The sequence below is a fragment of the Chanodichthys erythropterus genome, chromosome 2, assembly GCF_024489055.1.
Source record: "Chanodichthys erythropterus isolate Z2021 chromosome 2, ASM2448905v1, whole genome shotgun sequence".
Taxonomy (NCBI): domain Eukaryota; kingdom Metazoa; phylum Chordata; class Actinopteri; order Cypriniformes; family Xenocyprididae; genus Chanodichthys; species Chanodichthys erythropterus.
Genome location: NC_090222.1, coordinates 27,377,190 through 27,391,362, shown reverse-complemented (window position 1 = coordinate 27,391,362; position 14,173 = coordinate 27,377,190). Strand labels below are relative to the sequence as shown.

Below are 14,173 nucleotides of genomic sequence, written 5' to 3'. Positions count from 1 at the left end.
CAATAATGATAACCTTCAGTAACCTTTCAGAATAAAAAAAAAAAAAGAAATTATAAATGATTGTGTTGTGTCATTGCAGGACAATTGTGAAGATCGATCTGAAATGCCTTATTCAAAATACTGTTAATAGTCTAATGTTTTTTACCACATCTACTAACAGGAAGATCTATATTATATTTTTAGCATATTCATCTATGAACGCATTACTCCCAGTGCAATAACTGGGACTAAGTGAGCTCATAAAAGTATTTAGAAACATAACAACAAATGTCTTGACAGTAAACAAACAAGAAGTGCCCCTCTTTGTGTCAGAGATCAGCCTGAGGGTGAGGACAGGACTGTTACCAGAGCATGACAAGTCATTACACCTTTTCTCCTTTAACTCAGTCTTTAACAGATAAAATGTTTGCACAATAATTTTATGCTAATAAGATCTATAATATATGAGATCAAGTTACACGTACAAATACATTATAGTGTCTAATATATCTCTATTCACACAATATACTAAATGCTACAGTAAATGATTATAGAAATTACTATCTACCAATATGAAAATCACATTTTTACAGATAACAGTTAGCTATCCAGTGCCTCATGTTAATACTAAACCAGGCATTTAACATTCAAACAATCTACATTTAAACTTTGTGAAAACTTTGTAAAACAGAAAACAGTTAGGTTGGGTTTGTGTGTGCTTAGTAGGATGGTCTTGCTTTTTCTCATTTATAGAAATTGCTATTGGGCACATTACTTTTTGTTGAGTAACAGTTACTTGTCTTTGCAATTTATATATATCTATATATATATATATATATATAACGTTAACGTTATATATTATTCGTTCAAATATAGTTTGTAATGTTACATCTCAGAGCTAGTTGGTTCATGTTTGTTTTGACATCTTTATCGAGAAAATTAATGGAAAAGATAATTACGGAATCAAGGCAGCTGAAAAGGAAGGAAGACCGCTAACTTTATATCTGTCTGTCCCTCAGGACACATAACGTTAACCACCACAACGGTTAGCGCTAACATTAACGTACGTTACGTTACTGTAATTAGCAATGAACGAAACCAGTGTAACGTTAATTCATAACAAACCTCGAGGTGTAACTTAGGCCTACTATACAAATTTGTACAAATATGTTTAAAATAAATATATAAAAGGACTAGACTCCGTCCTGGTACAATAATTTACTAATTAAATTGGGTTAAAGGTTTAACGTTACAGTGAGGGAGATTTTCAACTTTAAAACGCGGCGTTCATAAAACAGAATGCTAAAACATCTATAAAATTTACGATACACGGTTTATGTATAATTTGCACATGATAATAAAAAAGTATTGATAATATATCAGTGGTTTTACACTTTACTTGCCTGACTGGAAAGGAAGAAGACGTTAGCTTTCTCCAGAGAAATTCTTGAGTACAAGAGTGTCGGTGGGGGAGGGGCGCGCGATACCCGCGAAAGTTTTAAAAGCTACTCAGAAACATACAAAATATTTTATCATTTATTTTTTTAAATATCAAAGCATTTTTAATAAAGATACATTAAATGCGTTTTCCCCCCAGCAGCATAAATCTTGTTAAATTAATTTATTTTAGAGGTGCTTGGTTAAAGGTGCAGTGAGTTTTCTTCTTTCTCTTTAAAGTCAACATGAAATCGAAATTGACTTTCAACCGATTAATTCAAACGGCTGATTCATTCAGGAAGTGTTGCTCAGAGACGCAAAACAATGCTGTGGACTTTCGTTGGCGAAATAGAGGGATTTGCGATTTGGTGTCTAAAATGTAATTATTATACTGTAGGCTACGTTGTATAAAATCCATATCACATTTGTAATCATGCTTATATTGGATAAAATGGCGCTCTTCGTGTAATATTGGTTAACTATATTAAATTATATAAATATAAAAGACAAACAGGGGCATTTTAGCCCATTATCTTGAATTCTGGAGACATTCTAAATGTTATTCAGTAGAATAAATGACGTGGTGAAATTGTGCACTCTAAAATGCACGTACACTAACCTTCTAGACTATATAATGTAATGTACGCATGCATTCAACGTGTGTGTTTTTGTAAAGTGAGGGGCATACTCGATAATGTCAGATAAAATCAACAATTATGGTATCATAGACAATATATATTGCACACACAGCACTGGCCTGATCGGGTAAGTGACAGTTCTGTCAACTGTCCCGAGCGTCGTTCACACTGGCCCCGGGCCATCGGGCAGTCCTTACTGTCGAGCCCTGCACAAGCTCAATATATTTTCATGTTTTATTCTATGACATATAATACATCAGTAATATCCCCTTGTGATGTTTTTTAAGCTTTTACTTGTCTTGAAAAAGGCGGTTGCTAACAAGTGCTAAATGGGACAGAGGTAGTCAGGGAGATTAAATGTCCTCTGAACAGGTAAACTCATCTACTCACTAGTCCACTTATAACAGCACTCTTGCAAACTCTTCTAACACAAACTTTTATAGAAAATGTTTTTAAATAAAGACTAAAAAAGAGTTGTCGGAAGCTTAATGGTGGTGATGTTGAAGTCTTGCGACCGTGTATTTCGTTTATTTCGATTGAATTTAGGTTTCAAATGTCACAAAAGTTGATTTGATTATCATGATGTACAAAACATGTTAGAATCATATTTTTTTGTTAGTCGCAGAGCTTATTTATTACAATAATCCAAAAGCCAATTGAAAATGCCATTTTACTTGTATGTCACAATGGGGCAGAAAATTACTATTGTAATTTCCATTTCATGCCAACTTAAAAAAAAAAAAAAAACTGTTAAAGAAAGTGTTTAAAATCATAAATATTCAGATGAGGTTAATATTTAAATGCATTTAAATTAATTTTGAATTAATTAAATCTGTTTTATTTTACTGGCAGCAAGTCACCTAGGAGGAAATTTTCACTTGTGGAAAAAAGTCAATCATGTATGATACAGTGCATTTCTACAATGACATTGTAACTGAAAAGTTTTGCATGATCTGTGATCAGTTGTGTGTCCCATAGATACTGAACATCCCTGTCATTCCAAACCACATTGAAGCGTAAAAAACGTGATGCTCACGAGTTCTTGAGCACACAGACACACCTGACGGTACCATCATGTGACTCACAAATTTTTTAAGTCAATTATTTCAGTTCTTTTCTCCAAATGGGAGATTGTCACTTTATAGCACAATGAGGAATATCCAAGCATTGCATAAGACCCCCATCCCCAGCTCCATCCCAAAAAACAAATTCCTGCCAAAACCGCCACAAGCATGCCGTGAAGTGTGTCACTTGATCTATCCACTTCATCTTTGTGAGATAACAAAATCAAATGATCAGTGAGTATGGGGGGGGGGATGTGTTTGGGAATGTTATCTGAGCAACATATAGGTAACAGAAACAGCTTCATGAGACGCCAGCCAAGATCCCACAAGATAAGAACATGACAAGACCTGCAAGTTACATAACAGTTACATACAGGTGCTGGTCATATAATTAGAATATCATGAAAAGTTGATTTATTTCACTAATTCCATTCAAAAAGTGAAACTTGTATATTATATTCATTCATTACACACAGACTGATATATTTCAAATGTATAACTAACAACTAAGGAAAATCCCAAATTCAGTATCTCAGAAACTTAGAATATTGTGAAAAGGTTCAATATTGAAGACACCTGGTGCCACACTGTAATCAGCTAATTAACTCAAAACACATAAAAAGGCCTTTAAATGGTCTCTCAGTCTAGTTCTGTAGGCTACACAATCATGGGGAAGACTGCTGACTTGACAGTTGTCCAAAAGATGACCATTGACACCTTGCACAAGGAGGGCAAGACATAAAAGGTCATTGCAAAAAAGGCTGGCTGTTCACAGAGCTCTGTGTCTAAGCACATTAATAGAGAGGCGAAGGGAAGGAAAAGATGTGGTAGAAAAAATTGTACAAGCAATAGGGATAACCGCACCCTAGAGAGGATTGTGGAACAAAACCCATTCAAAAATGTGGGGGAGATTCACAAAGAGTGGACTGCAGCTGGAGTCAGTGCTTCAAGAACCACTACGCACAGACGTATGCAAGACATGGGTTTCAGCTGTCGCATTCCTTGTGTCAAGCCACTCTTGAACAACAGACAGCGTCAGAAGCATCTCACCTGGTCTAAAGACAAAAAGGTCCAAAGTTATGTTCTCTGATGAAAGTAAATTTTCCATTTCCTTTGGAAATCAGGGTCCTAGAGTCTGGAGGAAGAGAGGAGAGGCACACAATCCATGTTGCTTGAGGTCCAGTGTAAAGTTTCCACAGTCAATGATGGTTTGGGGTGCCATGTCATCTGCTGGTGTTGGTCCACTGTGCTTTCTGAGGTCCAAGGTCAACACATCCATATACCAGGAAGTTTTAGAGCACTTCATGCTTCCTGCTGCTGACCAACTTTATGGAGATGCAGATTTCATTTTGCAACAGGACTTGGCACTTGCACACAGTGCCAAAGCTACCAGTACCTGGTTTAAGGACCATGGTATCCCTGTTCTTAATTGGCCAGCAAACTCGCCTGACCTTAACCCCATAGAAAATCTATGGGGTATTGTGAAGAGGAAGATGCGATATGCCAGACCTAACAATGCAGAAGAGCTGAAGGCCACTATCAGAGCAACCTGGGCTCTCATAACACCTGAGCAGTGCCACAGACTGATCGACTCCATGCCACACCGCATTGCTGCAGTAATTCAGGCAAAAGGAGCCCCAACTAAATATTTAGTGCTGTACATGCTCATAATTTTCATGTTCATACTTTTCAGTTGGCCAAGATTTCTAAAAATCCTTTCTTTGTATTGGTCTTAAGTAATATTATAATTTTCTGAGATACTGAATTAGGGATTTTCCTTAGCTGTCAGTTATAATCATCAAAATGAAAAGAACTAAACATTTGAAATATATCAGTCTGTGTGTAATGAATGAATATAATATACAAGTTTCACTTTTTGAATGGAATTAGTGAAATAAATCAACTTTTTGATAATATTCTAATTATATGACCAGCACCTGTACATTTCAGTTTTTCACTTCAATTTGAAATAAACATCAGCATACAGCAAAAAGGGAGAAAGAGAGATCACTTATTGCACATTAAATAATAGAGAATCTAAGACTATTTCCTCTGTTCTCTTTTTTACAGTTGCTCAGTCTTGTGCATTCATGTGCATTCTGCAGGCACTTTGAATGAAATTTGCTTCAGGGAGCTATAAGTCAGCGTTCAAGTGAGTGTATGAGTGAGATTCCATTCATGTGTGAGTTAGAGAGAAAGAGATGGCTATCTAGACGTGTGACTGTCACATGGAAACGCACACCCAAAAATTTTCTTCACAAAAATGTCAGCCATCAGCAATTTAACAGACAGAGGTTTGACATTAGGGACAGAGAAAATAAAAAAAAAGAATTTACATCATATGATAATTGCAACACTGGAATCATAATTAAAATGTAGGAAATTATGCCACTACTTATTTTCATTTGTTTGTCAAGAACGATTAGATGTAGATGTGAGTCAAAGCAGCAGGTGTTATGGAGTAACTTCATATACAAGTCACAGCTGCCTTAAAAAAAGGTTCCAAAAGGTAGGTGAATTTAGGTTGATTGGGACACCTTTTGCCATTGAGATGACTGGGAAAAAGTGTCCCAATCAACCTGAATTCACCCCTGGTTTTTCCAGCAAAAAACCTTTCAGTGACCATTCTTAAAAGAACCATTTTTTAACCTTTTTCCACTAAGAACCTTTTGTGCAAATGAAATGTTCATCCAATTATAAATATCACCCAAATTATAAAACATTATTACAAGCTGAATGGGGCTAAGGTAAGGAGATAATTCTGAACACTGCTGGTTATGTACATGCTCAAAAATTGATTTTGGATAATGAAAAAAGTTCAGACAACAGCTTTAAAACCATGCACCAAATTCTAAACAGATAATGAATGATCAACACGTACGTGGATTGTAGATTTAAGTTTCATTTAATTAAATTGCAATATTTTTTTCATTAAATTGGTTGCATTGCAATGTTTTTTTGCTAAATTCTAATTTTTTTTTTTTTGTTGTTGACTTTGTTATTTTATTATTTCTTTTTGATTTATTTTGATGACTTTATTATTTCATGTGCTTTTAGATGTGAAATTTCAGCACATGCAGAAAAAACTCTAATTCATCCAGTGTGTTTACAGCAATGCAGAACATTTTGTGCTGTAAAACCTGAGCAGGTGTGTTCTTACACTGCAGACTTTGGATGTGAGTAAATTACACAAAAACTCTCCAGAACTTTATCTGATCAAAAGTCAGTGCCATCTACAAAATCTCAAACTAGCGGCAGACAATGAACATATGACCAAACAGAGAATGAAAAGGCTATTCATAGAGGAATGTATGAAGATACCCATCAATCAGCCCGTCAGCATGCAGGGACTGCAGACTCTATAGCAAATAATAGAATTCCTACTGATAAAAGGAACTGCCCAGAGATGTTCCTGTCAGGAGCTGTCAACGGCTGTAACTAAAAGTGCTCCACAATTGTGTTAACCATTCAAGTGGTTTACACAACATACACAAAACACAGAAACACACATTAAAAGGGAACAAAACATGCAATGAAAAGAGAATTCTTTCTCTCTCATCAAAATTTCTGACATACAGAAAGTGTGTAAAAACATTAAAAGAAAAGTTTTATAAAAAATGCATAACAAAAATATACGACTGGAATCCAGTTCTCTTGCAGAGTTCTCTGAATTTTCACATTGATTTGGACGCCTGAAAAGCTCTTCTATCACCTTATTGAATCAGTAGTGTTTGACTTTAGTCTGACTCCAGGTAAAGTGAACCTGGTTTGCACTGTGTCACATGTACACATTGCCACACTTCATGTTGGTTAAAGCCTGATTAACCTGCTGCTGTCCATACACAGAGAGAGAAGTAACGTGTTTGGTTATGACAGACCCACATACACATATCTGATCAACTATCAATGGTGATGATAATGGCACCAAGATGACACACCTTTCAGTCTACGTTCTGGTATTGATTGGACATCTGTTCTGAGCCGTCTAAACTTATCATCAGTTTGTCTAAACTCAAAATATTACAATTCTCATCATTATTAAGTCATTTTTTACTCAGCCTCAAGTCATTTTGTTTTCTCCATGGAACACACACACACACACACACACACACACACACACACACACACACACACACACACACACACACACACACACACACACAAACGCCATAAAAGTAGTCCATACTATATACTATATAACTACACTACTGTACACTACTCTAAGATCTCCTGCTCACCAAGGCTGCATTTATTTAATCTAAAATATAGTAAAAACTGTAGTGGAATATTATTATAGTATAAATTAAAGGAACACTCCACTTTTTTTGAAAATAGGCTAATTTTCCAACTCCCCTAGAGTTAAACAGTTGAGTTTTACCGTTTTCGAATCCATTCAGCCGATCTCCGGTTCTGGCGGTACCACTTTTAGCATAGCTTAGCATAGTTCATTGAATCTGATTAGACCGTTAGCATCGCGCTTAAAAATGACCAAAGAGTTTTGATATTTTTCATATTTAAAACTTGACTCTTCTGTAGTTAAATCGTGTACTAAGACCGGCAGAAAATGAAAAGTTGCGATTTTCTAGGCTGATATGGCTAGGAACTATACTCTCATTCCAGCGTAATAATCAAGGAACTTTGCTGCCGTTCCATGGCTGCAGCAGGCGCAATAATATTACGCAGCGTCTCTCACAAACGTCTCCATGGTTGCAAGGCACGTTCCCTGTGCAAGCAGGGGCTCACAGGCGCTGCGTAATATCATTGCGCTGCTGCAGCCATGGAACGGCAGCAAAGTTCCTTGATTATTACGCTGGAATGAGAGTATAGTTCCTAGCCATATCAGCCTAGAAAATCGCAACTTTTCATTTTTTGCCGGTCTTAGTACACGATTTAACTACAGAAGAGTCAAGTTTTAAATAGGAAAAATATCAAAACTCTTTGGTCATTTTTAAGCGCGATGCTAACGGTCTAATCAGATTCAATGAACTATGCTAAGCTATGCTAAACGTGGTACCGCCAGAACCGGAGATCGGCTGAATGGATTCGAAAACGGTAAAACTCAACTGTTTAACTCTAGGGGAGTTGGAAAATTAGCCTATTTTCAAAAAAAGTGGAGTGTTCCTTTAAATGTTTTCTATTTTAATATATTTTACAAATGTCATGTTAATATGTAATTTATTCCTGTGATGGAAAAGCTTAATTTTCAGCCACCATTACTCTTCAGTGTCACATCATCTCTCAGAAACCATTGTAATTTGGTGCTGAAGAAACATTTCTTCTTATTATCAATGTTGAAAACAGTTGTGCTGCTTAAATTATTTGTACAAACCTTGACACTTTTTTTCCTCAGTATTCTGTGATAGAAAGTTCAAATAAACAGCATTTACTTGAAATACAATTTAAAAGTCTTAACTGCCACTTTTGATCAGTTTAATGCATCCTTCCGCAATTTACCAAAAAAAAAAACAACAACAAAAAAAAAAAAACTTTTGAATAGTAGTGTACACGGAAACTTCTTTCGAATAATCAGTTTTCCACAAACAGCAATATAATGCTGCTAGAACTTGTCAAAAATGGTTCAAAAGATACGGGATCTAAATCAAAACGATATATGAAGGTAGCGGTAGGGGTGCTGATACATCATGCCTGGGCTTGACATCAGAGTTAGGCAAGACGGTTATCCTCTGGGGCAAGTCTATCATTTGTCAACCGCTGTCTCTTGTAACTGAGAGTGCATGCATTATTGGAACTACTTTCCCAGGGGCTGGGTTAACCTGAGGTTAAAGAGTGAGCCTGGGTGTGTGTGCTTGCTCATGCAGTTTGGGGGTAAGAGAGGGTTGTGGTTGATCAACTTTTATTAAGGACTTGGTGTATATTATTTGCATGCATGCTGGATTTTCAAAAAACTTAAACTAGTCAATAAATAATAAAACCTTTAAAGTCGTCATGAAACGAAAGTTGCGATAGTCTTTTCTTCCCAATTGTGACGCGCATGTCCGAGTGAATGGCTTCTTGAACAAGACAAAATGTAGGGTGGGAATTGATTTTGTCCATAAGGAATTGATTGGATTGTTGTGACTTGCTATTGCTGAGATATCATTTGAGTGACAGTTTGCCCCACCCTTGTACCAGAAATCACCTCTTCTGAGAAGAGATGCTTCTGTGAAAGGGAGGGAAAGTAATTTTACACAAGTACGAGGACACGTGAATTTGTGAATGTGCACGATTAATTGATTCATAATAAATACTGCAATATTATATTAAAAAAATAAGAATCAATTTCATGGTAGCTTTAAGTGTTAGAAATTAGAACTAATATAGATGACTGGGAGTGAGTGAATGAGATGAAAATAGACAGAGTGAGACAAAGGTCACCTAGACATGCCTTTGTGAACACAAACAGTTGAGGATGACAAAAAGAGCCATTGATGGAGAAGCACAATGCAAAGTACACTGACAAATGCTTGAATTCCATTATAGCTCTTCTCCTCCAACTGCTTGTTTCCTTTTCGTGTTTGCATGCTCACTGCTGCCCGTGGGTCAGTGCTGGGGGAGTTTAGTGACAAAGCTGTCATTGTGCACCCAAGTTGGAGAGAGAGACACAGAGAAAGGGAGCACAAACTATGGTCGATTCCATTTCCTCTTTTTGTTCCGGCCATGCAAACTGACTGGTCATACCAATGCAAACAATTATGACTGCACAACCTAAATAGTCAGAATAAAATAACTATGTAGTGTCTAGTCAGTAACAGGGTTATTATAATCTACTAAAACCATAAAAAAAGTTTGTTACTTGAAATAAAGTACCTGAAATTAATATATACACAAACTTAAACTTATTTTATTTCACCCAGTTGCCAAGGAAACATTTCTAATTTTCATTTAGTTTAATGCATTACCAAAATGACTAAAACTTAAAATGTATTAGACAAAACTGTTACAAAAATTCAAATAAAAACAGAAAATATAAAAAATAAAAATGGTATTTCAACAGTTAAAAATATATACATATAATCTAAATCATTTAAAATATGAAAACTTTTGCCATTTAAAAAAAAAAGTTTCTGGTTAACATTAGTGGATCATGTTTATAGTTGATGTAATAAAGTACACCTGCAGTTATTCTGACAAACGATGGTTGAGAAAAGAGCTGTCATCATATGTTTGCAGGTGCCACTTGGTTTGATGGACTGTTTTCTATCCAATACAATGAAATGTAGACATTCTAAATCCAAATATCACATCCATTGACTGATTCCAGGGAGACATGAGCATCTTAATTCTTTTGCTTCCTCAAAAAAAAAAAACACTGTGTGGGTTGGAAAATGATATTTTTTTCACCTCAGCGCCTTTAATGGCTACCACAAAAATGTGAAGTTGCCGTAATCATCTGAGGTTTCTTAGTTTCAGGCATTAGTGGAGTTGCTGAAAGGAACAATGAGAGTCTGTGTGATACTCATTAACATCTGGAGCAGAGGAGAGAAAAAGCCTGTGTACACATCCAACACTTGTCAGATGACCCTGATCGGTGTGTTTCTCCACTGCAGACAGAACATCTCTGACTCTATAAGAACAGAAGATTAATGTCATGGACTTTTTCTGGATGTCCTTTTTAAATTAAGGAAGAAGGCTGAAGACTAAGGTGAGACTTTTCTTTTCCTCAACAGCTTTCCCTTTGAATCAAATATCAATAAAACTATAACCATCATTATGTTGTTTAGGGAAATGATGGAATCCACAATGTATATCGCTCTGCTAGTGATTTCAGCCTGTTTGTTCTTGTGTACCTCTGCAAAATACCACCATCATAATCAAGGTATTGAAGTTGATATTAGAGACTTTGTGATTACAGTATAAGCATGATTTGAAAGCCATTACAGGACACTTTAACATAATATTAATTTACACAATGTTTTCACAATGTTTTTTCTAGACAAGGGAAAAGAGCTAAAATACCTCCTGGAACCTCTGGTATATGCTGAGGTCACTGCTCGTCGTGGACACACAGTTGTTTTGCCCTGTGTGATGAGGTTTAAACCACCGCATTACAGAGTAAAGTGGACTAAAATCGACCCCCCTAGTCAAGGAGTGGAAAACATAGTGCTTATAACAAATGGACATGCAGATAAGCAGTATGGCTCACTGGGGCCTCGAGCGTCTCTCCGGCGTTCACATGACCTGGATGTTTCCCTCCGTCTTACTGATCTGGAGCTGGAAGATGACGGTAGCTACCGCTGTGAACTGATCAACGGAATTGAAGATGAAAGTGTTATTATTACACTGAGGATTGAAGGTGAGATAATCTTGTTCAGCCATGGTGACATTGAAGTTTGAACAACAGTAAATAATAATAATAAAGTTACAAAAAGTAAGAACAACAGAAAGAATACACTACTGCTACTACTACTAATACTAATAAATAATAAATTAGTAGTAGTAGTAGCAGCAGAGCAATACTACTATTACTATTCCTTTTTATAACTTATTATTTTTAGGATAATAAATCATAATAGAATATATTATTTTAGATAACTTATAATGCATAACCCTAAATATACAATATACATATTTACATAATAATATGAATTAATATATTTTAATATATTCATTATGATATAATTATTCATTTGACCATGTATTTCAGGGGTTGTATTTCCTTATCAGAGTCACCATGGTCGGTACAGATTTACCTTCTTTGAAGCTAAAGATGCTTGTGCTGAACAGGATGCAACACTTGCCACCTACAAGCAGCTTTACCGGGGTAATATTTACACACTTTTGATTTTGAGCAATATTGCCCAAAGTTTCATTAAAGGGATAGTTCGCCCAAAAAAAATAAAATTCTGTCATCATTAACTCACCCTCAAGTTGTTCAAAACCTGTGAATTTCTTTCTTAGGCTAAACACAAAAGAAGATATTTTGAAGAATGCTGATACCCAAACAGTTTCTGGTCCCCATTGACTTCCATAGTACTTTTTTTTCATACCATGGGAGTCAATGGGGACCAGCAACTGTTTGGTTACCAACACTTCAAAATATATTCTTTTGTGTTCAACAGAACAAAGAAACTCATACAAGTTTAGAAAAAGTTGAGGGCGAGTAAATGATGACAGAATATTCTGTAACACTTTAGTTTTTAGGGTCCAAATCTCACTATTAACTATAGTTGCTTATTAACATGCATATTAGGATATTGGCTGCTTATTAGTACTTATATAGCATATATTAATGACTTATTCTGCATGATCATATTCTACACCCCCCTAATCCTACCCAATACCTAAACTTATCAACTACCTTACTAACTATTAATAAGCAGTAATTAGGAGTTTATTGGGGCAAGTTAATAGTCAATAGTGAAAATTGGACCCTAATCTAAAATGTGAATGAATTTTAATTTCTGGGTGAACTATCCCTTTAAGTTGACTTGTATGTGTTGGATGCTTATACCTATATCCATGTATGATCCTACTTTTTAGCCTGGACTGAAGGGTTGGACTGGTGCAATGCCGGATGGCTGAGTGACGGAACTGTCAATTACCCAGTCCTGCGCCCGCGGTCGGCTTGTGGAGGGGATCTTCTATCAGGCATCCGAAGTTATGGGCCTCGTCACAAAACACAGGACCACTATGATGCTTTCTGCTTCACGTCTACCACTAAGGGTCAGTGAATGTGAATTCTGCTGTGATTAGAATTAGAATGGGATTGAGATGATAAGAAAAATTATTTCACATATTGACATATTGTGATATTATATATCATTATATATAGGGTATAATCTATATTATTTATAGGAGAGATCTTCCCGTTTCTGTTGATAACAAAAGGCCATTAGAAACAGTTGCCGTTTGTTTTCCCAATACACAATAAAAGAGACACACCCGATCAGATCGGCTGTTTTTGTCTTTAGGAGAAACAAACAGTCTGCTACTCTGTAGAATGACATTTGAGCTTTCACTATGCCCACATGAGACTGCTGAATATGGCACTGTAAAGTTGAATGTCAATGACAGATATACAGGAATTGCACAGTTCATTTTGTTGTGCAGATCACAGTTGTTCACTAAACTTGTCTAATATTTCTATTTTACACTTATAAATGCAAAAATAAAAAAAAAATACCTTTCTTTTCTTTCCCAGACTCTGTTTTCTTCATTCCAGGGCAGTTGAATTTTGTCGAAGCTGAACACGCCTGCAGACGGGAGGGTGCCGGTCTAGCGAAGACTGGTCAGATCTACTCATCTTGGAAGTTTCAGCAGCTGGACCATTGCGATGGAGGCTGGCTGCAGGATGGTAGTGTACGATTCCCCATCATCAACCCAAGGGAGAATTGTGGAGGGATTGCAGAACCAGGGGTTCGGAGCTTTGGGTATCCCAGCAAAAGTTTGCGTCTTTATGGGGCTTATTGCTACAGGTAACAGCTCCAGATTTTGATGGCAGGTAAATTTTTGCTACAGGCTGTTTGCACTTATATGGCACACTAGCCTATAAAGAGGTGCAGAACATATCCTTCATTTAGATATGTAACGTATGGGCACAGCTAAAGGCTCTCTGCAGTGTAGAGCTACAGGAAAGGAAATGTATGAGCTATGTACTTAGCATTCTGGGTTACAGCTAGCACTGGGTTATATAATGGTTCATTTAATAAGCTTGTTTTAAAGCAGAAAATGTTAGTTCCTTTTGGAAAAACTTCACTTTCAAATTAAAGGGTTAGTTTTAAAAATGAAAATGATGTCATTAATGACTCACCCTCATGTCGTTCCAAACCCATAAGACCTCCGTTCATCTTCGGAACACAGTTTAAGATATTTTAGTTTTAGTCCGAGAGATTTCAGTCCCTCCATTGAAAGTGTTTGTACGGTAGACTGTCCATGTCCAGAAAAGTAATAAAAACATTATAAAAGTAGTCCATGTGACATCAGTGGGTTAGTTACAAGTTTTTGAAGCATCGAAAATACATTTTGGTCCAAAAATAACAAAAACTACGACTTTATTCAACATTGTATTCTCTTCCGGGTCTGTTGTCAATCCGGGTTCACGACTCCGCAGTGACG

General features: G+C 36.3%; 1 protein-coding gene across 1 annotated transcript; it reads left to right on the top strand.

Moving 5' to 3' along the window:
• Positions 1 to 10,640: 10,640 nt before the first annotated feature.
• On the top strand, positions 10,641 to 13,831 carry hapln2 (hyaluronan and proteoglycan link protein 2). Its single transcript, XM_067407499.1, has 6 exons — positions 10,641 to 10,760; positions 10,840 to 10,934; positions 11,052 to 11,411; positions 11,763 to 11,879; positions 12,599 to 12,781; positions 13,260 to 13,831. The coding sequence occupies exons 2-6, from the start codon at positions 10,844 to 10,846 to the stop codon at positions 13,535 to 13,537; spliced, it is 1,029 nt and encodes a 342-aa protein (XP_067263600.1). The 5' UTR covers positions 10,641 to 10,760; positions 10,840 to 10,843; the 3' UTR covers positions 13,538 to 13,831.
• Positions 13,832 to 14,173: the final 342 nt, after the last annotated feature.

Bases quoted from the DNA above. Each gene is read 5' to 3' on its own strand.
- hapln2 (XM_067407499.1), top strand. From the start codon at position 10,844: ATGATGGAATCCACAATGTATATCGCTCTGCTAGTGATTTCAGCCTGT. The intron at 10,935-11,051 runs GTATTGAAGTTG...TGTTTTTTCTAG, and splicing joins ATACCACCATCATAATCAAG to ACAAGGGAAAAGAGCTAAAA. The intron at 11,880-12,598 runs GTAATATTTACA...CCTACTTTTTAG, and splicing joins CTACAAGCAGCTTTACCGGG to CCTGGACTGAAGGGTTGGAC.